Source organism: Lagopus leucura, unplaced genomic scaffold, assembly GCF_019238085.1.
Source record: "Lagopus leucura isolate 7727_CA_CO unplaced genomic scaffold, USGS_WTPT01 Super-Scaffold_1, whole genome shotgun sequence".
In the NCBI taxonomy this organism is placed as follows: domain Eukaryota; kingdom Metazoa; phylum Chordata; class Aves; order Galliformes; family Phasianidae; genus Lagopus; species Lagopus leucura.
Window position 1 is genome coordinate 38546589 of NW_024962250.1, and position 22314 is coordinate 38568902.

The window sequence follows — 22314 nt, forward strand, 5'->3', positions numbered from 1 at the left end:
AGTCTTCATTTTCAAACACAACTCATCGTTTGTACTTGGTAAGAAATGCCCATCACCATTTGCGATCGGTCTGCGCAAAATAAGGCTTTCCTTTAAATCCAGTTTTCCTGCACAGGGATCTTTTCCACATGTTAATGGAGGTAGGGGTTTTTTTTTGTTTCTGATTTTTTTTTTTTCTTTAAATGTACAGTAATTAACATAAACAAAACAACAACAACAAAAGACTCAAACCAAACCCTAAAGAAAAAAAAAATAAGTGTAAGGCAAATCTGAAGAGTACGCTTAACTACCAAAGAGCAGATTCACTGAGAGCTCATCCTTTCCCCCTCTTCTCCCCTGCAGACTCTTCCAGAAGTCAACTAATACTCCTTTTTTTTGAAGTGGAGGAAAAATAAAAATAAAATAAAAACAAAAATCCCAACCAACCGATTCATAGAACTGAGCTATATAGCCACGCTGAACAAGAAAGCCTAGACACTGTAATTACTGAACAGATTGATGGGTATTGTTAAAACCTGTGTAAGCCCAATTGAGACAGAAAGTGAGAGAGGAAGAGGAGGAAGAGGAAGAGAAATCTTTTTGGAAGGAAAAAAAAAAAAAAAAATCCCCCAATAATTTAGCTCATGTAAGTTTAGAGAAAATGAGAGCAGCTAAAAATGGATACAATACACCTTGAAATTTATTTCCAAGACCAAGAACCAAAGATTGAAGCATTTTAGAACACTGAAGCAAAGCAATCTGAAAAAAAAAAAAAAAAATTGTTCAAACTATTTTAAAATAGCTGTTTCTCAGAGCTTCTAGTGATAATTTTGATTAAATAAAATCATACCAATTTACATTAATTTTCTATATCTTCTTTTAAAAGTCCCTCACTCTTTTAAAGAAAAAAGTGCATCCAAAACCAGCAGAGATTCACTGGCAACATCAGGTTCTCTTTTAGCAGCTACTCAAGGATTTCAAAATAGCTTACACTTCCTGCTATAAGAAAAGAAGGGCCTTCCAAACCCTCATTTGGGAGAAGTATCCAAATCATAAAAATCTGAAATAATTTATTATCAAATCCAGAATTTAAATAAAAGCAGAAATTTTCCTTGCAGAGACAATTGAAGAAAGTAAAAGAATAAAAGCATGCACTCCAAACTTAAGAGGTGAAGACAAATATACTTATCTATACAGGCACTGGCAGACGCAATTTAATTGTTACTGTTACTCATTGTAACACACACCCCACCCTACAATACATTTTTTCATTCACTAATCACTGAGGTACCAATATTTAAGAATGGAAAATTCAATATTGAAAAATAAAACCTAAAATTGAAGCCTTTTTCCAGAAAACTATGGCAATTTTTTTTTTTTTTTTTTTTTTTTTTGTATGAAATGTTAGTATACTTATAGAATTTTACAATCTACATTGGCTTTTTTCTTTTTTTTTCGGGAACCAAAAGTTGTGTTCCACATAACAGGTTCTTCAATAAAATGTTCACTGTGTATGTAATACAGTCAGTAGACTTGCAAATGAACGAACCTATCTTGGCTATCAACTGGCACATCTTGCTGGTACCAAAAGAACTCGAAGTTTGAAACAATCGGCTTTAATTCGGAACAAATGCGCCATGCCAAAGTGCAACAAATATGTGCGACACTCAAATGAGACACTGACAGATAAGAGCTGCATGGAAATTACTAAGTCCACCTGCAAAGCAATTTTGTACAAATTGCATTGCATGCAAAGGACAACTCTGCGCTGTTGGGACGTCAGTTGCTTGATGTGATGGATTCTTTTAACGCAGCCATAGTTTAAGACGCAGTGCATCAACTCCATTTAAATAGTATCTGAACAGCCTCTTGTCTCGCACAAACCCAAGGTTTTCATAAAGTTTCAAAGCAGACTTATTTGTGATTTCTGTTTCCAATACAACCTTCAAGAGAAAAAAGGAGAAAGCACGTATGAGAAAGCTGTATGAACAAATCCCAAAGCTGTTACTTAAAGGTACACTTCAGAGCAACCTCTGGAATCGATATTTTCAAGTCCTCGTTTATACAAACAACTCCCCCCCCTCAATCCTCACATTTAAAAGAAAACAGCAGTTAATAGTAGCTGTAAGCATGTTTCATTCATCTCAAGGTTTTGTTTGCTGTGAAAAGGGTTTCAAACCATTACCTGATAGCAATAAAATATATTAAAAAAAGAGAATACCAATTGAACAGTTCAGGGTCCAAATCATAGAATCACCAAGGTTGGAAAAGACCTCTAAGAGTAGCCAGTCCAACCATCTACCTACCACCAGTATCTCCCACTAAACCACATCCCCCAGTATAACAGCTACACATTTATTGAACACAAACATTTGGAATGAATCCTAGAATGGCCTGGGTTGAAAAGGACTACAATGCTCATCTAGTTTCAACCCCCTGCTGTGTGCAGGGTCGCCAACCACCACACCAGGCTGCCCAGAACTTCTACACATTATAAGAACTTGGTATGCAGTGAGTTATATTTCACCCCTGAATATCTCTCACCTCTTAATTTGAAGGATTTAGACCTAGATACAAACTCCTTCATTCTATGTCCCGCCATCAGATCCAATGTTTATTATACATATCTGTGCTCAGCACAAGGACCTCAGACTCATCCCAGAGTGCACACACCAAGCAGATCCCAGGTTCACAGAGTCCTATTTGGGGCTTCTTGTATGGCCCATACCAAAATTCCTCATATGCCAAAGGGCACATCAAAACTTACAGAGTGCAAAGCTGTTGCAAGAGAGGCCTGGGCTGGAAGTAATTGATTATAGTGAGCAAGTAAAAGGCATATCATTACATTTCAAGTAATGCATTGGTTTTATCATTACATTTCAAGTAATGCATTGGTTTTAAAACTTGTTGGTCATTTATTGTCCCCAACTTGCCTGGCAAGGAAGAAAGAGCAGCTCCTTCCTTTTTATCTTTTTTTTTTTCTTTCCTTTTGACCCTCTATGCTGACAACACCACAGTTGCAAGAAAAGCTGTCACCAATAGCTGACACCAAACCCAAGTGTAGTCCATGGAAAGGAAAGACTGAAAAATGTCCCAGGAGCCTCAAGTACTGCCCAATAACTACACTGGCATTAACAATCACAGAATCGCAGAACGGCCTGGGTTGGAAGGGACCTCAAGGATCATGAAGCTCCAAACCCCCCTGCCACAGGCAGGGCCACCAACCTCCACATTTAATACCAGATCAGTTTAACAAGAAGTTAAACTGTTGAAGTACATCCCTCTGAATTCTTTTTGCCAGTTTTCTCCAAACACAATGAACAGAGCTATGGCACACCTCACCTGGTCAGCAACACACCCATTCCAACCAGTAAGAATTTGTTCTGCCTTTTTCACTGCTGTCCACCTCAGTTATTCAGAGATTCTACTGTTAAGGATTGACCACAGTTGCTTAAGAACACTGGCAGAACTAATAAACTGACACTAATATCCCACAGACACCTACATTCACAAATTAAACAAGAGCTGATGGACACTGTAGAAGGACATTCCAAGAAATTTATGCAGCAAGCCAGTGAGCAGTGCAGGTACAAAACCACTAATGGCTACATCTAACCAGTATCTGATGCCCACCACTCTACACAAAAATCCCAGCCAAAAAAAAAAAAAATAAGAAGTAATCTGTATTTCAGAACCTAAGACTCCCTCATCTTCCAAAAGCAGGAAGTTTTTAGTTGCTGTTGTTCTGTTTTAAATTAAAAATGCTAGCCTGTATTTGTAGAGCATTTTAAGCTAACCTACCTGGAACACAGTTGGCCTTCAGGTATGCATTTCCACTCCCCCTCAGCTCTTCTGCCAGCTCACTAGGTTCACTACCACGCTACTTCATAAAGCAAACTATCAGAAAAACAACTCAATTTTCTCTCCATCATGTTTGCTCTTTGCATCTGAGGTTACTAGCATTTACACTGATTTCCTTCAGTAAGGTTTAAAAATCTGCTCTGTTTATGTATTTGAGCATTACTTCAGTTTCAAGCCACTCAGACATTCCTATGGACAATTCCCCCTGTGCTTTTTAATTTGTGGATGTTGTAAGAACTGCAAAGCTGGAGCTAACAGTGAACACCACACACTGCAGGAAAATAAGACTTAAAAGAAGTTTTTCTAGAACAAACATTAAAATATTAATAGCCATAGTTCTTAAGTTACAGGACAGTCTATTGTACCTGTACTCTTAAGACAAGCAAATTCAATTCTTGGTCTTATGGGAAGAACTAGAGATTGAATTTCTCTTGCTGGCACCTCATGCAATAGTACTATCAGGCCTTACAACTCGATTGATTACTCTTATCAATTTCAATCTATTAAAATAAATAACTTTCAAGTTATCACCAATTATGGCAATGCAATAATTTACCTGAAGAGTTCCTCTTTTCTACACGAGTATGCACACTGTACAACTTCTTAGTTCAAATTAAAACAAAGCATTATGCCAAACAGGAAATCTGACCCATGTAAATCCACAATGCAGGAAACTCCTATTTGAACTCTGCCTACAAATGGCATTCACTTGCACGAAAGTTCTTTATTCTGGCAGAGTGATACAACATGTCTGTATTCAACTGCAAGCTTGCATACTTTGCAGTGCTAGAAGACTTCCAACACTGCAGACCCAAGGGAGGGGTTATATGCTGAAATTCAGGTTTGCTGGAATCTTAGCACCTGAGCAAATGCTCATCTTGAAAGCTCATGCAATAGATTTGTCCTGGTATTTCTAAGAAAAACCCAGCACAATGAACAATAATTCCTTGATCTCAACATAGTGCCTTGATCTCAGAGGGCTAAGACACACTCCTGGATCTAGTAAGGAAACACCTAAGATTTATACGTGCTCTGTTAGTCTGAATTTGTGAAGGATTCTTCTCTTCAATCAAGCTCAAAATCTTCAGTTGTTACCTTTATTTTATTCTGCAAACATGCCTATTAAGTCTTCTCATAATGCAACCCATCTGCTCCCGTAGATCAGTAAGGTCTGACTGGGTTTGAACACAATTTTCTGCAACACTCTGTAGGCTGTTATTTTCTCTTATGCCCAAAATAAGAAAAACTTACAGTTATTATCTCAACTCTGGTCAACTTTAACTGGTTTTAGAAAAAAGGAATCTCCTGTAAGAACAGGATACAATGTTTCTTGTTATTACCTTCTTGTACCTAGTTTATCTGAACTGAAGGAAAAAGGAGGTCAAGCTTTCTTGCTTTTTCAGCTCAAATCCTGAATGCACTCAAGTTTAGAAACCAAATCAAATAAACTAATGAGGAAAATAACTCTTTCAGCACTCACAGAAGAGGCCACTATTCCTACAAATAAGCTTGGCCTATTATGGGATTCAAGCTGTGGATGCTTGCCCAGCATCCTTCATCAGATTGACTGACTTACCATTTAAAGATATGCAGTAACTCAAATGTAAAACTTATACAAAATGATTTTGTAGATTCAAAAAAGCTAAAGATGCCAAGAGTTTGATAGTTTCAAACAGGATTATATAAAAATCCATCGCTCTTAGAAGCACGGCACTGAATTAGAAAGACACACGTAGTGGTGAACTCACAAAAATCTGACTTTAAAACATTTTAAAGTCTCATAGGAATTCTCAGAAGAAGTCACAATTCCTCTCCACGCTTTGCCAAAAAAGCTCTGAAGAGTTCCACTTATTCAAGTCCTTTTTTGATTAGTTAGTAGTTACATGCTGCTGAAATAATGCAACATGAGGTAAATAATCATTTGCAAATTACTTACAGTCACTTGTTAGAGATGGAAAGTCTACATGTGAACAAACAACTCTTCCTGTCCTTATTCTGATTAAGGGATGGAGCAGCTCCGTATGACGATCTTAAGCAGCATAACTTAAGAAAAGTGCTTGTCATAAAGACCAAACAAACGTACAAAAGGCAGCCAGATGCTCTATTGGCTGGAGTTGGCACACACACCTTTTGCAAGGCTTGGTGTTGATACCCCAGAAGTCTAAAATCTGTGATACTTCATGAAGAACCACAATGAACTAAGCATTTATCAGATTACATGTCACAAGTTACTAAATGCATTGATTGCAACTATTCCATAATTAGACTGAAGGGAAAAGATTACAAACAGCTTTTAGAAAATTTCAGTGACAATCATAGGTCCACGTTCCTGTTTTTAATGATTTTCTAAGCGAGTTTCCAGAGAGCATTTTTGAATTGCAATCTGTTTTGTATCAACAGCATCTTTGTATTTCCACCATGCTTTTGATTTTAGGGATGTAGAAGAACATGTTAAAAGCAGCAGAGAGAAACTATTTACACACCTCACAAAGAGCAGTCACTGTCATGCACTGCTTCATCAGCTAGGCATCAATCAGATGGACAGAAACTGTTCCCCCACCAGCAACTGCTGTAATAAATGGTGAGGGTAAGTTTCTCAGCTCTGTCTGAGAGCTTTAAATAGCAGGTGGCTAACTGGATCTTTCAAATCCTGGTCACGACTGACAATTTCTCAGCAATCTACCACATGCAACATGTAAACATTGGTACTGTTGTACCACATATCAGGAAGAAACGTATACTTTCTGCTAAAGGAAAGGAATATGCTTCCCATTGGCTGTACATTACCTGCACGTTAAGCATTAACACACTGTATTACTCTGGGCATGCCTCTGCCAACTGGAGTAGCAGGAAGTCAGAAATACACTCTGCTTGTGCTCCTCATTGCCTGGACATGAGTTCCCATTTCAAAAGTTTGTACCCGTATAAAACCAGGTTGATGCAAAAGCCCCCAAGAAGCATGGCATGATTAGTTCAGAATCATCATCCCACAAACACTTAGATGATTTCTGGGAGTGAAACATGCCTGCACCCATCCAGCACACACTTTAAGGAGCTTGCACTGAAGCACATTTGATTAAATAGGGACAGCAAAAAGCCTGAAAAATGACCTACGATTTTATGAGCATTTACACAAGGCTAAAGATGAAAATCTATGACTAAGGCTTAATGAGTCTTACTGCAGAGTAGCCTGCAATCCTCACCATGTTTATTTTAAGTAATGGTAAGAAAGACTCTTGCATTATTATTAAAGCGGGAGGAGAAGGGGGGGGAGGGGGAAAGAAGAATGACACAGGAGAGCTCAGTAAGTGTATACCTCAAAGATAGTCCAGTATCAAAACAATGCTATGGGAGAAGCAGCACACACACACTCATACATAACACAGGGAGCACTGCAACTCTGGTGGCCTGGGTAGAATCACAAAGTTTGCCTACTGACTCTCTAACAGCAGTAGGCTTCAAGACCCTGCATCTTATTTCTCCCAGTCTGATGAGAGTACACTGATATACTTGGTTTTTTTCCCCTTCGTTCCTCAAATCTCAGATATGTAGCAGCTGCAAATGAATACAAGACCACAGTGGAAAGCAATGGAAAAGATGCATTAAAGGTAGCAAGTGGGAAAATAGAGTAAAGCACAGTATATATGATAAAAACATTGAGACAAAACAAAGAACTTAAACAACTACAGAACTATTAGACTGCAGTACACTGCCTGGATACAACAAATGGTAGGAGAAAAAGAAAAAGACACCAGAAAACTGCTCTCTTCAAATACCTGAAAGGTGACCGCAGTGAGAGAGGGGTTAGTCTCCTCTCACTGGTGACAGAATAAGGGGAAACAGCCTCAAGTTGCACCAGATAATGTTTAGGCTGGATATCAAGAACCACTTCTTTACAAAAAGGGTTGTTAAGCACTGCAATGGGCTCCCCAGGGAGGTGGTTGAGTCACCAGCCCTGGATGTGTTTAAAAACAGTTGGATGTGGTGCTCAGGGACATGATTTAGTGAAGGGTGGTTAGAGTTAGGGTAGCATGGTTAGGTTGTGGTTGGACTTGATCTTGAAGGCCTTTTCCAAGCTGGCCATGTCTATGATTCTATGGACAACTGAGGGAATGGAGTGAGATGAGGTAACAAAGGATCATTAGCAATGACACATTGAAATGACACGGTGTTCAGATGTCAGGAATAAGCTAACAACTGCACTGTAGCAAGCAGATGGAAGTTAAAGAATCAGATAACAGGATTAAGGAGATTGGTTACAAGGGGAGTTCCTCACAAGTTAAACAGGGAACGTAAAGATAGTTGCTTCATACATTAAAAAAGGGGAGGGAAAAAAAAAACCAAAAACATAGGACTATAATTTGGTAAAAGACTAACAAATAGGCCAGAGAAAAAGCCTGACAGTAATTAAGTCACTTTCCTTCACTGCCATGCTAAATCATCAGAACTTAGTGCTGTGTGATACAGCTTCAGCCCTGTTGAAGTTACCTGATTACTTGCTGCAATAAAACTATAATCTGCAATATTACAGCATGTACTGTTCCAATATCCCGTGCGTTCTGAAAGCATGGAAATATTACAACAACATGCAAGTTACGCTGGTCAACTGAACCTAAAGCTGACTCTTAAGAAGAAAATATGCCAACAACTGAAGGCTGAGACAGCTTTGCAATGTAAAACAGAACCTGAAACACTGCACTTGAATATTTATGACAAATTGAGAAAGTTATTTTATTTACGCCATATGTTTTTGAGGCTTTTTTCCCTTCTATTATAAAAGAAAGAGGGCATTAGCAACCCACCTCCCACCCAAAACACATTCCTGTGAAATTAAAAGACAAACCTGTGAAATGAATTCACACATGGGAGAACACAAACCATAAACAATACGAAAGTTTTTGATTATGGAGATCTTACCTCATCACAATCTCCTTCGACCATAGCATAAATAGCTTTCTTAACCAAGTTTGTACCTGAAACACAGAGTTCAGTAAGTATTAATTAGAGTGGAGGTGCAAGAGATGTCAGTTTATGTACAGCTAACCTGTACTACCTATGTGCTGTGACATCTGGGGAAATTAGGGAGGAAAGAATGTAACAAGAAGTTGCAGTCTCAAGTTTGAATATTGAAATCATCCCTAAAGTTATCCTGAGGCTCAGCTTGAATGCAAAAGTCTTCTAACGCAAGGATATTAGAAACAGGCTCCTATGTTTAACATGGTGTTATATATAGCCTTCCAAGATGTGATTCATTCCCTTTTGCTGCATTTAAAGGCAAACTCTGCTGGCATGTACTTGAAGGGCATTCATCTTCCAAGGGAATTTCCTCTTACTAAAACAAATACTTCTACTAGCAACAGAACTTATGAAACCACTTTTCTTGCAGCTCACTCCCCATTTGGATTTGCCAGCAACTAATAACGTGGTCGAAGCCACCCCTTCCCTTCAGTCAAGCATTAACTTAATTATTTATCATTATTTCTCATCTATTTCACGACAGTTCTACGAATGCAATATCCCTACCTGTCTGGAGAATTGGGGTGAAATTGAAAGTTGATTTCAAAGTTATTGCTGGAAAAAACTGCTGTTCAATGAAATGGCATAAATGTCACTTCCATAAGAAGGCTAAGGAAAAGGAAAAAGAACCCCAAGGAATCTAGAGGTTGTTTTCAAGTATCCTCAGAACTTTAATCAATTAAGATTTTCACTGAACATAACTGTACTGCATATAAAACACCTTCAGATTAACAGCATGCTTTGAGCAACAGCAAGATGATAAATGCAGGATAGACATTAGCATTTACATAATGCTAAAGTAAGCAAAATGTTAACTATAAAATTTATTTATATAACTCTAAAATAATGATCTGACTAAAGCAAAGGAAAAATCTTGTGGAGATCTTAAGAACAGCACTAGTTCTTATTTACTTATGAATCCAAGCACCTGCAACTAAAACACAGCAGGCTGCTTCATGACTCAGCTAAAAGGAAAGGAGAGAACCATTTCTCACTATCCACTTCCTTCTGCTCCACTACAGACACCAATAAGAGCTTCTGAATTGCATCAAAATAAAATAATCACGTATGCCCAAACAGTCGTGATAATTTTCAAGTTAAAGATGTTACAAAATTAATTTCAAAATAACAAACTCAAAGAATTAAGGTCCCTAAGAGCAATCCTAATGCCAGGTTTCCTAGATGGCTTGATTAAAGGAGGAAAATCCCTTCCAACAGAGCAAAAAGTGATCAATGAAGGCAAACTCCCTGCCAAGAGCTGTTTATTTCATTGTGTGACTTCCCATCAAAACAGCTCTCCATTTTGGTTGTTCAAGCAGGAATACACAACTATTTTTCAAGCATTAATACAGCAATGAGCTACATATGTTGTCCCCAGTGGGCAATATATACATAATTCATAGGGGAAAACCAGGGGACATATCCACTGGGAAAAAAATAAATATATATGTATACACTGAACACAATAAAGACAAAGTTATGAAAGCACATATAAAACCAAAAAGCAATTCCTGCAGTTGTTATTTGATGGTGGTAATTTGCAGAGGTAAGTGGCTGCTGAATGCCTTTCTTTTTAGCTTCATAAACCAGACGTAAAGCTCGTGTGGAATGGGCACTTCAGGTTATTTCAGCTGAATGGAAGAAGACACTGGGGAGTTTGTGCAGGTGAGCAAGGCAGGGATGACATCAAACCACCACATCTAGAAGTGCAGCTCTGCTTCAATCTTCATGCACCTATGTTTACCCCAACAACGTAGGATTTAAAAAATAACAACAAAAAGGCTCTTCTTACCAATTCCTTTTCTTCTGTATTTGGAATCCACTGCTAACATGGCTATATAACCTCTGCGGAACATCTTTTTGTGCATATCCAGCTTGCAGACGATGGCACCTACACACTCTTCCCCTACCATGGCCTTAAAGACAAACATATAGGTATGTATTCTCAGTTTATGATCTGCAGCACTACCAGAATTAGTAAACCAGTACATTTAAAATGAAACAGCTGTACAACATTTGCTTGTGTACGACAACCAAGTCAGTCTTAAGAACGTTTCCAGAAGTATGAACAAGAATAAAGGTCTCTTATTTCTCTATCATCTTAAAATCAAATTACAGTCCATCAACAGGCAATTAATTGTCCAGGAGAGAATCAAAGTGCTACTCTATGGAGTCTACCAATATGAACATCTGGGACAGAAAGGGGCAGAAAAGAGATAAAGACCAGGTTAAGGTATAGATACGTGCTTCCATATGTGCTGCCACAAAGTAAAAAGCTCTTTCTTGTGATCTGAATTTTCAAGTGCAATGGCTGGGGTGGGTAATATACTTAAATTTTATCTGGTGCTTACATCACGGTCGTAACACGTCAGAGAAAAATGCCTTTGCATTTAATCTTTACAAACAGTCATTTTCAGTCGTGGGACATCCCAGCAGCAGACAAACAAAAAAATGCATCCAGTTAATTTCACACATTTTCACTGTTCTGAGATTTTATTTACTATGAGCTACGCACTGACAGATCCAATGGTATTAACCACACAAAATGTGTGGTTAAGGAGACATTCTGAAATTGTAAGAAGAAAAAAATACCCCAAGATCCTAACCCCTCTCCTTATCAAACCATTCACACAGCCTCTGTGCTCACACACACTAAAAGATCTACCATGAAATACATTAGAGACAGAATAACTAAGTCATATGTTAACTGAATGACTAGGCAGCATGAGAGACTAATGACATTAGAACCTACAGCAGTCAAGTGAATAATGCTACAGAGCAGGGCAGCATCCAAAAAGAGAATGAATTATTACTGTTTATTCAGAGAAAGATTGACAGATAAAAAAGAAGCTGAAAATTGCATGCATGGGTGTGTAAGTGGATCCTCAGAACTCTGAGACCTGTATCTGCAGGGAGAACCAGCCTTCCGCTCAAGCGTGCCTCCTAAACCAGGCCTACAGCACATGATTGGCACAAGCATGTGCTAGCACAACAGCTTCTGGATAATCCAAATTCACAGCACTAAGAGACATCAAACAAAAAAGACCTGCCTGAGCCAGTATTACCACGCCTCCAGTGCTCATCTCCCCAAAGTCTCTGGTAGGAACTCTGTAAACAGAAGGTTTCACTGTGCAGCTTGTAGGGTAAGAATCTATAGGCAGAAAGCTCTTAGATAGAGATCGCACCACAGGCACCAATCTGCAGGTTTTCTGCCTGAAGTGTGATGTCTTCCAGCTCTCCATTTGGACAGTGGGTTATGAACCAAGCCAGCTGTCAGCCAGAAGCCCATTAGAAGGTGACAGGAAGCAGCCCAAAATGAATGAGTTCCATACCTCTGTGATGCAGCGTGAGCCTAACAACAAGTCTAATACGGTTCGAGCTCGTCAGGCAAACATAATTACAAATATAGCTAATTTTTGCATTTGGCAAAAATCTATATTTTTCTAACAGCACCCAAGAACAACCCTGAACAATATACATCAGTAATTTTTAAAACAACCCCGAACAATCTAAACCTGTAATTTTTGAAACAGCAAATGAAACATGATCCAAGTGGACTGAAATACACAGCCTCTAAGCAGTCTTTTGTTTGTTCTAAAACACACCTTCATTTCATAGAAAAGCTGTACTTATACAAAAACTGCATGCAAAGTACCAGCTCAAGGCAAATCTTCTATCTCTGCTCAGACCTGAGAAAAGCAGGGAGTTAAAGAGTATCATCAGACACTTCATAACATTGCTATAATTATGCTGAGTACCTAGATGTAATCTTATACCTTGCTTTAAAAAAAAAAAAAGACAGCACGAACTGGCACTTGATTCTTTTCCTCCTCACCATTCAGGAGCAGCACCATCTCAGGCAACAGCAGATTTGCCTTCTTCCTTGTTAGAACTACTTTCCAAAAAACCTACTTTCATTAAACGTGTACTCACATTAAACATTAAATGAACAGCAAATAATTTTGTTGCAGCAATCAAAGGAAATTCCCACTGATGTTGCCACAAAGTTGCATACAGTACCACTTCGTTACCACTTCCTAGAACACTTAAATCTGTCTTTCTGTCTTGGACCAGGTGAGTCTGCCCCTTCACTTCTGACTGCTCCGCTTCCACACTGAGCACTGCAACCTGAGTTTTCTCGTTGCCTTTTTTTTCCTTTCTTCTTCTTTCCAACCTTATCTAAAGTTGGAAACAAATCCAAAATGTGAAGTAAAACTCGGTCATATTTTTTCTTTGGAAAACATCTAGCTGTGTAAATATGGGGAAAAAGAAAAAAGAATGAGAGCTGGGGGAAGGAAGGAGAAAAAGTAGCTCCTGTACAACATCATATATGGAGAAGACTATCATAAGACAAATATTCTTTTCACGTACATGAGAGAACTTCTAAACATACAAGCTTCCACAAACAGAATTCAGCCCAAGTTACCATGATATATCATAAGCCCCATGGAGTACTATAAGATTTACTTCAGTCCTAAGTTCTCAGCAACATTAACACATGCATATTCAAATCTAATATTTGCATCAACTCTGCTCTTATTCATAAGTTCAAATCAAACTAGATTTTAAAACCTTTGTATTGCAACCACACACGCCCAGAGTTAACACAGATGTTTATAAATCAGCAAGAACGTTGCCTCTCTTATAATTAAAGAACTGGCACCAGTTTCATTGGCAAAGGTGGCATTGCATCTGTCAGCCACTGCCTCTGTGCCTTTTGGACTCAGAGTTCCCACTTAAAGATGATTAAACCAACTAACTTGCCCCTAAAAGAGGAATAGCTTGTGATTCAAATGCAGTAGAACCTGCACTACTGCAGGTTCCTTTTCTACACAGGCACTAAAATCCATCCCAGAGTATCACAGGAACAACTCAGTCCAAATCTTTGGCTCACATTTAACGATCATGTTACCAAATGCTATTAAGGAATACATTTAGGCTAATGGTTTTAACCTGGAGTCTGGCAGTTCAGTCAGAGCTCTTTACAGCGCTGGGCAAATCACAAAGTCACTCTCCCTGCTTCCACTCTATGAAACTGGACACGAGTAATTCCTTCCTGTGCAATTCAATGCCAAAAGAGCTCCACTAGCTGCTGTTAAATACACATACACTACAGAGTCTGAATCCTTCACAAAGCTTGCTGGAGGAAGAAGCAGCACAGCAAGTGTCTCAAACCGTGAGCATTCCTAAGAGGAAACTGGAATACAGAGGAGTTGCAGCAGTTTGCAAATTGGGTGCGGATATGGATATGACAGAATGCCTTCCTAGGTCTGCCATGAGGCTGGTAAGACTCCCCATGCAGTTCCCTAACTTTTCTGGTTCTTCTTTTATCCCCCCAAGCATTCTGTAACTGAAAAAAAAAAAGGAGATGATTTATTACAAGTCTTTAATTTGAACGCGAAGCATAGAAACTCATAAATGAAATCCAGTGAGACAAACAGCAAAGTATCAGTAGGAAAAAAAAAAAGATCTTAGCCATGGCCATTTAGGATTTACAGCCCATCTAAATCCATGTACATGGAATTAATTGCTTCGTTTAAAATTACTAAAGTTTAAATTATAATCACTGCTCTAGCTACTGGCAAAGTTCAGAACCCAATAAAAGCACGCATTTTCCAGATTTTTCTTATAAGGTGGCTGAGCAGAGCAGTGATTCTGCAGTGATGAGTAAAGGAAAGATTACAACACTCAGTCAGAACCCTGCTGTTATTATATCCTCTCTTACCCAAACTTTGGAACAGAGCAAGGTTTCCCAAGCTCACCTCTCCCACGCTACAGTATTTGGGAAACAATTTTTTTTTCAACTTATCAGTCCTAAATGGAAGGAGTTTGAACACTTTCTAGAATCTGCAAAAATACTTGCAAACACAGCTACAGCCTCAAAGATGCACCTACAATCAATACAGGGACAAAGCTGTGGCAATGTTTAAAGATGTGAAACAGAAAGATAGCCCTCTCCTCTCTCATGTTTGACAGCAGTGGTTACTGTAGGTCATCTGAAGAGAAAATGGGCTGACAAAGCTCCTGGGAACAAATAAAACCCAAGCATAGGGCACCCACACCCAGCACACCCACACCTGCTCTTCCAAAGACAGGAGGAATCTAAGCTTAAGCATTCAGTCACAACTTAAGGAGGAGAAGGCTATTATCTTGCTACAGCTCAGTCAGATAACGCAGCAGTGTCCCATACCAGAGCTATTTATCAAGTACTCTCAATGTGTGAACTCAAAGGCCAGGAATATGGTTACACAGATTCATCTGATGTTCAACGATAGGTTTTGATGGTTTTCTAGACCCTTTAAAAGTAGAATGTGAACTTGTTTTTGAGTGTATAGCTAGGAAATGGTTTGACACTGCAAAACCATGCTAGTGATCAGAGAGGATTGGTCCCAGGCCTTCCCTCCAGCTGTGTATTCTCACCTCCCCTCTTGCACCAACACCAGCACTTGTGCCACGCTGCTATGAACACTTTTAGAGAGCTAAACTGGCTGAAACTTAACTCCATGACACTTATATCCCCTCAAACACACAAACATGTATAAATGCATGGTAGGGCACTGGAGCTAGCTTAACTTCCCAAATCAGATAAACAACAAATTTGCACAAGTGAGGACAAGGTGCCTGAACCAGAAGCAGCAAGCAGCCCTATGATTGGCACTAGCTGTTAAGTCACATCACCTTGCAAAGGCCAAGCCAAACCCATGAGGTCATCATCCAGAGGAATAATGTTATTAATTCCCCTGGAAAAGCTCTACATGGTCAGGGATCTAAAATGCCACATAGCAGAATTACAACGTTTAAGATTGTTTACTGAATACATCAGCAAGGGAGAACTGCTGATCATTTAAGGAAGAGAGACATCCTGTCCATTTAAATAGAGTTAGTTCTTTCCCCTCATGCTGTGGAGGAAGGGTGCAATGAAGACCTCGAATTATTGCACTGGAGGACCTCAACAAGAGTAGCAATGGTGAAATTCAGTAACTGAATTGATAGAAATGCTACAGTTTTTCCCCTCAAATACAAGCAAGTTACAGTCTAAGCTCCATACCCAAGAAGAATCAAAGTCAAAGCAAAACCTGGAACCAGAAGGGTATGAGGCTGTGAGGCATTAAAGACAAATGATTCTGCGGGATCAGGCGCTATCCTTCCGAGCACCAACCTGACATTATTCTTGCTAATTGGAATATGCAGTTCCTGCTGAAGATAAATATTTTAAAGAGTTATTAGATAGAAGTATTTCAAAAATCCATTAACTGCAGGAACAAATTCAATTTTATAGAACAGAAAGTCTTCATGACAACCACTAAACAAGCCTTAAAAACACCAAAATCAGTCACAGAATTATATCAAGTGACTCAAGATACTGGAAGAGCTTCAAGTTATTATGCACGTAGAACTATTTGCTAACAGCTTTAGACATCTTTTCTGTTTTACACACTTCCTATCATTCCACCCTTCAAAAAAATGGCAAAACTGAGTAAAATTACAGAGTTCAAATAAAGTTCTGTTGATTGTTCAAGACTATTAAAAGAAGATGTTGCTACAAAATAGACTTAGGATGACTTCCTTTCCTTGCTCCTTGAATGCATTCAAAAACACATTAGAAATAATCTTCTTTAGTGCTATTGAACAGTTTGCCACTGCTCCTTGAGTGGCAAAGTAAAGAGATGCATGATGCTCTAATAGCATCCAACACCATGCTGGCATTACTGAGGGCACACCTGATGCTGCAAGTACAGACAAGATCTGTAGTTCGAAAGCATTTCTTTCCAAGATGAGGCAAATCAGTCACACACATAGCTAGGTGCAGGCACTACACTTGAAAAATTACCACTACCCTGATCAACATGACTACATATTGAAGGATATTTTCAAATATATTTTTTAATTTTTTTTATTTTTATGTTGTTCCAGATGGTAACACTCTGGTCAACCTCCTGTAATCAATCATACTGTATTCCTTCTTCAGGCCTGTAAGAGGCACATTTCTGGAAACCCTCCTATAAATCATATAAATCCCACTATAAATTACACCACGTCCTAAACTAATAACATTTAGTAAGTTTAAGGCCAGATGGATTCCATTAGCTTCACCTTCTGTACTCATATCCAATTAAAATCTTACAGAGGTACCATTGAATAAAAGGGTACCTTGGCTCTGGCTAAATTGTATCTGTCAGAGTGGTGTCCTGCCTTAATTGAAGCATCAAGAGAGAAGAATTAATCATTTATTTGAGCGAGGAAGCACCATACGCTCCCCAAAACATTCTGTTTGACAGAGAGAGTAAAACAAACACAGCTAAGCCCCCCTCTTGTGCATACATACCCCTCAGGCCAATTTATGCTCAGTCTCATATACCTGTGCATGGATTGCTACCCTGACAGCATGCTTGTCAGCTGAGACACACGTTCCAAAATCATCTGGCTGTTCTCTTTCCACAAGAAGTGCTAAATATTTAGAAAGTCTGGGTAACAACTAAAACAATCTTTTTTTGACAGTGCAGAAGGAAGAATACAACAGTTAAGGGTAGCATTAGTACTGCAAGACAGCCTGAACAAAATGAGAATTTCTGTACAGTGCATATACTACCACACCTGAAAAGTGATACAGTTGTACTTGAAATTCTCAAGGTAAGCAAGCAGATCAAAAAGTCTACAAAACCTTCAACAGTGCCCCTACGCTCGTCAACATTCATATGCCAGTCCTGCTGAAGTCAGTTTGAGAACCACTGTGCAAGAATTACTAAGCACTCACAAGATACCCGTGGACTAAGTATACTTTCTTTTCTAAATACAAACCTAGGAACTGAGAGAGAATAACAAAATGAGCAACCAAAGGTCAAAGACGTCAATGTCAACACCAAGATTAGAAGCCTTGAATTCCTGGATCCTAGCCCTGTGTTCAAACCCTTTCCCCACCACTGAGAAAGGTGCGCTAATGAATGTAAGAACTTCAGACATAAGCTTTGCTTATTCAGGCTCAGGTGAGAAGGAGAATTCATTAGTATTACATACTTTCCAAAAAGCTTGGCCTTTCCTCTTAGCCATAAAAAGAATTTTAGAAGCGTTTCCACATGTCAGCCCTTTAATCATGCCTCCACCCCAGCTTTAAACCACTCCCAATTCTTGCCCACTCCCCCTCAGCACTTACCAAAAAGCAAAGTTGTGGCCAGTTGTGGATAAAATACCTATACGTGTAAATGGAGTAGGGTTCAGACAGATCTTTGGTGATCAGTCTCATGATATCGGGCATCTGCAGCTCTGATTCGTATCGGACGTATCGTATCGTTAGGTCCTCCTCGGGCTGAGAGTCCGTTCCCGAGCCTTTCAAACTGCAGCCTGCTGCTAAGGACCTAGAGAGCAGCAGCAAGGACTCCTCCTCCTCCCCACCTTCATCCCCCTCCTCCTGCTCTTCCTCCTCCAAGCCAGTCCCTCCTGCCAGCCCATTGCGGGCTGCAGTCTTAGCAGCAGTCGTAGTTGTGGCAGCAGGCTGGCTCCTGTCCCCTGTTGCTGCTGCTGCTGCGGGAGAAGGAGGAGGAGAGGGTGCAGTCCTTCCCTGGGGAGGGAGGTGGTTGGGAAGGGGGGACGAGCACGGTGCTGCGGCCGGGGGAGACGGCTGCTGCTGCTGCTGCTGTCCGGAGCCCATTGTTTTGCCGGCTCGCTTGTTCTCCAACCCCTCGGGGGCCGCCCCTGCCTCAGAGCCCAGGATCTTGCTCTTGAGGGAGGCCCGCAGGTGCCGCAGCTCGGGGCTGATGAGGCCGTTGAGCTGGTGGTTGTGGTGCGGGGGGTGATGGTGGTGGTGGTGGAGGCGGTGCTGCTGCTGCGGCCCCCCCTTGCCGCCGTCGCTGCTTCCTCCTCCTCCTCGCTGCTGCTCCCGTCCGCCCGCGGGTCCCTCCTCTTCCTCCTCCTCCTCCTCTTCGGCCTCCTCGTCCTGGGCCCCGGTACAGGCGGCGGCGGAGGAGGTGGAACACGAGGAGGAGGAGGAAGCAGGCCCCCCCCCTCCTCCTCCTCCTCCTCCGGGGAAGGGGGAGAGTGTGTCCCCCTGTGGGGAGAGGACGCTGCTAGGCCCCGGCGGTACCTCGGCCATATCCTACGGGAGAGACCGACACAAACCCACCGAGGAAGAGAGCGTCAGACCGGACGGGGGAAAAAGGCCGAGGCAGCGGCCTCACGGGCCGCGGCCGAGGGGGGGCGGGGGGGCCACGAACAAAGGCACAGACGGTGCCCGGGCCCCGCCTCGCCGCCCCGCCGCCGCCTCTTCCTGCCGTCCCACTCCCCCCGCCGTCGCCGCCGCCGGGGCCCTTCCCCTGTCCCTCGCGGGCCCCGGACGGCCGCCGCGGCCCCCCCGCCCGCCAACGCCGCCGCCGCTCACCCCGCGTCTCCTCAGCGCCGCGGCTCCCACTCCCCGCTCATCCAGCGGCCGCCAAGCGCGGCCGCTGCTGTCGTAACGCGCGGCCAAGTTTCCTGTCAGCTTTTGCGACGTTTCCTCCCTTGGCGACAGAGCTTAGCGACGGCGGGGCGGGCTTCACTACGGGCCTGGGCGGGGCCTCACAGCTCGAGTCTGCGGCTCAGTGTTGGGCGAGCTCGGCCGTGCGGCGAGCGCTTGTGGCTGTTGGTCAGAGCGCTCCTTTTGCCACCCGTTACCTTGCCTCCCATTCCAGCAGCGCTCATTTTACTCTTCGCTTTTTGATCAGCCTTGCTGGATCTCACCGTAACAGTAAAGCCCTTTAAATGGGAAAGTTTTATTTAAAACACACGCGCAGCCCTTGAAATGCAGAGGAAGGCTGGATTCTGCCTTTTCTCACCGGAAGCCTTGCAGGGCTGCTTGTTCTCCTTTGCTGCAGTTATTTTTCAAGGAAGTGACAGGCTTGAGCTTAAAAGGGAAATCCAGCCTTTTCTCTGCGTGCCCTAACAGGGTTCTGTAATTAGGAAGGAAGCAGGCTGTGGAATTTCAGTCTGAAAACTTCACAGAGTCCTGAAGTAAAGAAGGAAAACAAACAAACAAACACCAACAACCACCTGATTGAAAGAGAACGAGTTATCAAACTTTGATCCAAAGCAACTGATGATGGAAAGACTCGGATTTTGAGGTTGAAATTGGTCTAATCTCTATTCGCGTTGCCTTTATGCGTTCTGCAGTTGCTTTGCAGGTGGATTTTTAGACTGCTCTGTGAAGGTGTTCATGCACATAGTTTCATTTAAGTGGTGTTTGTGTGTGTGTGTGTGTGTGTGTGTGTGTGTGTGTTTTCAGGCATCAAAGTATCCCTGTGGACCTGATCTGAACTGCTCTGGCACACTGACATTGCAATGAGGTTCACTGTCCTCGAGTATTTTAAACAGAAAAAGCAAACAAATGTCAGCGTAGTAATGGCCTAAAATTCAATTTTCCTTTGTCATGTTACAGTGGTGAAAGCATCTGAGCCACATGTTTTGGTGATATCTGTGTTAGGAAGATGATCCAGCAAAAGCTGTGGGATGGGGTGATGTTATGCAAACATACTGTGTTGTCTGCACTGAGGTTACAGTACCATGGGAAAAAAAAACCCTCTCCTGTGTGCTCTATTTGTCCCACTTCCAGACTTGGAAGGCTCCTTGTTCTGATGTTGATGTTGATGTTAACAGTTCATTGTCCACAGCCAGGATCCATCTGACCAAAGGTAAGCATGGATAGGGCAGCTGTGCTCTGAGCTAGTATCTTTAATTCCCCTTAAAGCTAATGGAGAGGAAGAAGTGGTAGAATTCAGCCTGTCCTAAACGTTTTAGATTTCTAAAACAGAGCAGGTAAATCTTGCTTTGGTAGTGATGTCACCCCATTAAATAAAGGGACCTCTGCATAACTGGTTCATCTCAGATACCTCTGCTATCACTGTCTGAAGTTAGATGAAAGGTGTCCTAAAACTACTGTTGATATGTTCTTGGTCTGAGTGCTTACTTGGCCTTTAAATTTGTCTTATTTCTTGTAAGTATTATGATGACAATTGCTTTTAAAGAAAACTTTCTGAACCAAAATTGTGTATTTCATTCCTCAGATTTCCCTCACTCCTTTTTGAATCTCCAGCAACCCCGAGCAACCTCACATCATTGCAAACCACACCTTTTTCTGAAGGAGGAATGGAGGTTGAACACAAGCCTCATTGTTTCCAGTTCATTGTTCAATAATTCTGTTACCTGTTTCTGTGGCTGATTTATCTGTTAACAAGAGAGCACTCAGGAAACTATTCCTGTATTGTTTTCTTACTTGTTTCGATGCCCTTCTTCTTTTTCTTTGAAGTATTTAGGGAAATCTATGCGCAGATTACACTAGATATCAAGGAAACCATGGTGGAAAATTGACATCTAAACATACTCTGTTTCTTGTCAAAGTAAAGATGTCGTCCCAGATGCACCACAATGTTGCAGACAGAGTGCTGAGTTGCACTTAATTTGGGCAACAAACAGGAAGAGCAGCCAATGCTTAACGAAGACAAATTGTTCTTCAGTTACTAGCAGTGGTTCCCTAAAACAGCTACCCTGCATGTTACAGTGATCATGTTACTCAAGCACCTGAGCAATTGCTGATGAGCAAAACAGTAATAAAACAATGTCTCACTTTCTTTTCCACTTGTCAAAGTCCATTATAGATGTTTTACAGTCTGATTTTTCAGGAAGGCACATGCAGTTTTCTGTGAGCTGTGTTAGTTCTGTGGCCCTCAGCACATCTCCCTTCTTAGGTCTCCAGCTGTTTGGGCTTAGGGACTGATCTGAGACAGTGCAGCTGGTTGGCTGCCAGCACAACCATGCCTGCTTGCCCTTGTTTTTGCCCCATCATGATGAGTGCTTCCCTCATACAGTCGTACTGGGGAAAGAGGTGGATCAGCATCTCCGCAGCGCTGCATCAGCTGCTCCAGCTGAGCCATGAACTGCATGGGCAAAGATGCTGTCGTTCAATTAAAGCATCCTGGCCTTGATCGTCTGCACCCCAAATAAATGCAAGATGACAGCAAACATACACAAGCAGTCCTGGAATTTCTGTGCTGCACTCTGCTTTCAGAGGGGAGGTGCAACATGTGCGGAGGTGGGACTATCAGGTCTGTCCAAGTTCCTGAAGCATCAACTACAGAATCATAAATAGGAAAAGAGGAATTCACTGAAAACAAAATGTATGTGTACATGTCAAATAGTGTTGTTCGGTTCCCACTGAGGACACCGGCTGTGTAGTGGTAGGGATTCGTGCTGCTCAGAAAGGGAGCGTTTCATGCCAAATGATCGCTCCGGAAAGAACTGCACATTAGCGTGTTGTTAGCAAGAGAAATCACAAGGGGGTGGTGTTGTACAGAACAGCGGTGACCCTGTGCCGCAAGCCAAGCGCATTGTGCTGAAAGATTCAAGAGTCACTGCCTGCATCTCTTCTGGCAGCAGTCCTGGGAGGATGACTTCTGTCTCTGTGCAGGGCTGGGTCTTGTGGGGTCAAGATGAGCG

The 22314-nt window shown here is 41.5% G+C and overlaps 1 protein-coding gene across 1 annotated transcript; it reads right to left on the reverse strand.

Annotated features, from left to right (window-relative positions):
* Positions 1-661: 661 nt before the first annotated feature.
* Positions 662-19332, reverse strand: NAA30 (N-alpha-acetyltransferase 30, NatC catalytic subunit). The gene is made up of 5 exons (XM_042863127.1): positions 19229-19332; positions 18008-18946; positions 10649-10772; positions 8758-8813; positions 662-1922 (listed from the first exon to the last, which is right to left on the reverse strand). The coding sequence occupies exons 2-5, from the start codon at positions 18941-18943 to the stop codon at positions 1785-1787; spliced, it is 1254 nt and encodes a 417-aa protein (XP_042719061.1). The 5' UTR covers positions 18944-18946; positions 19229-19332; the 3' UTR covers positions 662-1784.
* Between the last annotated feature and the right edge of the window lie 2982 nt (positions 19333-22314).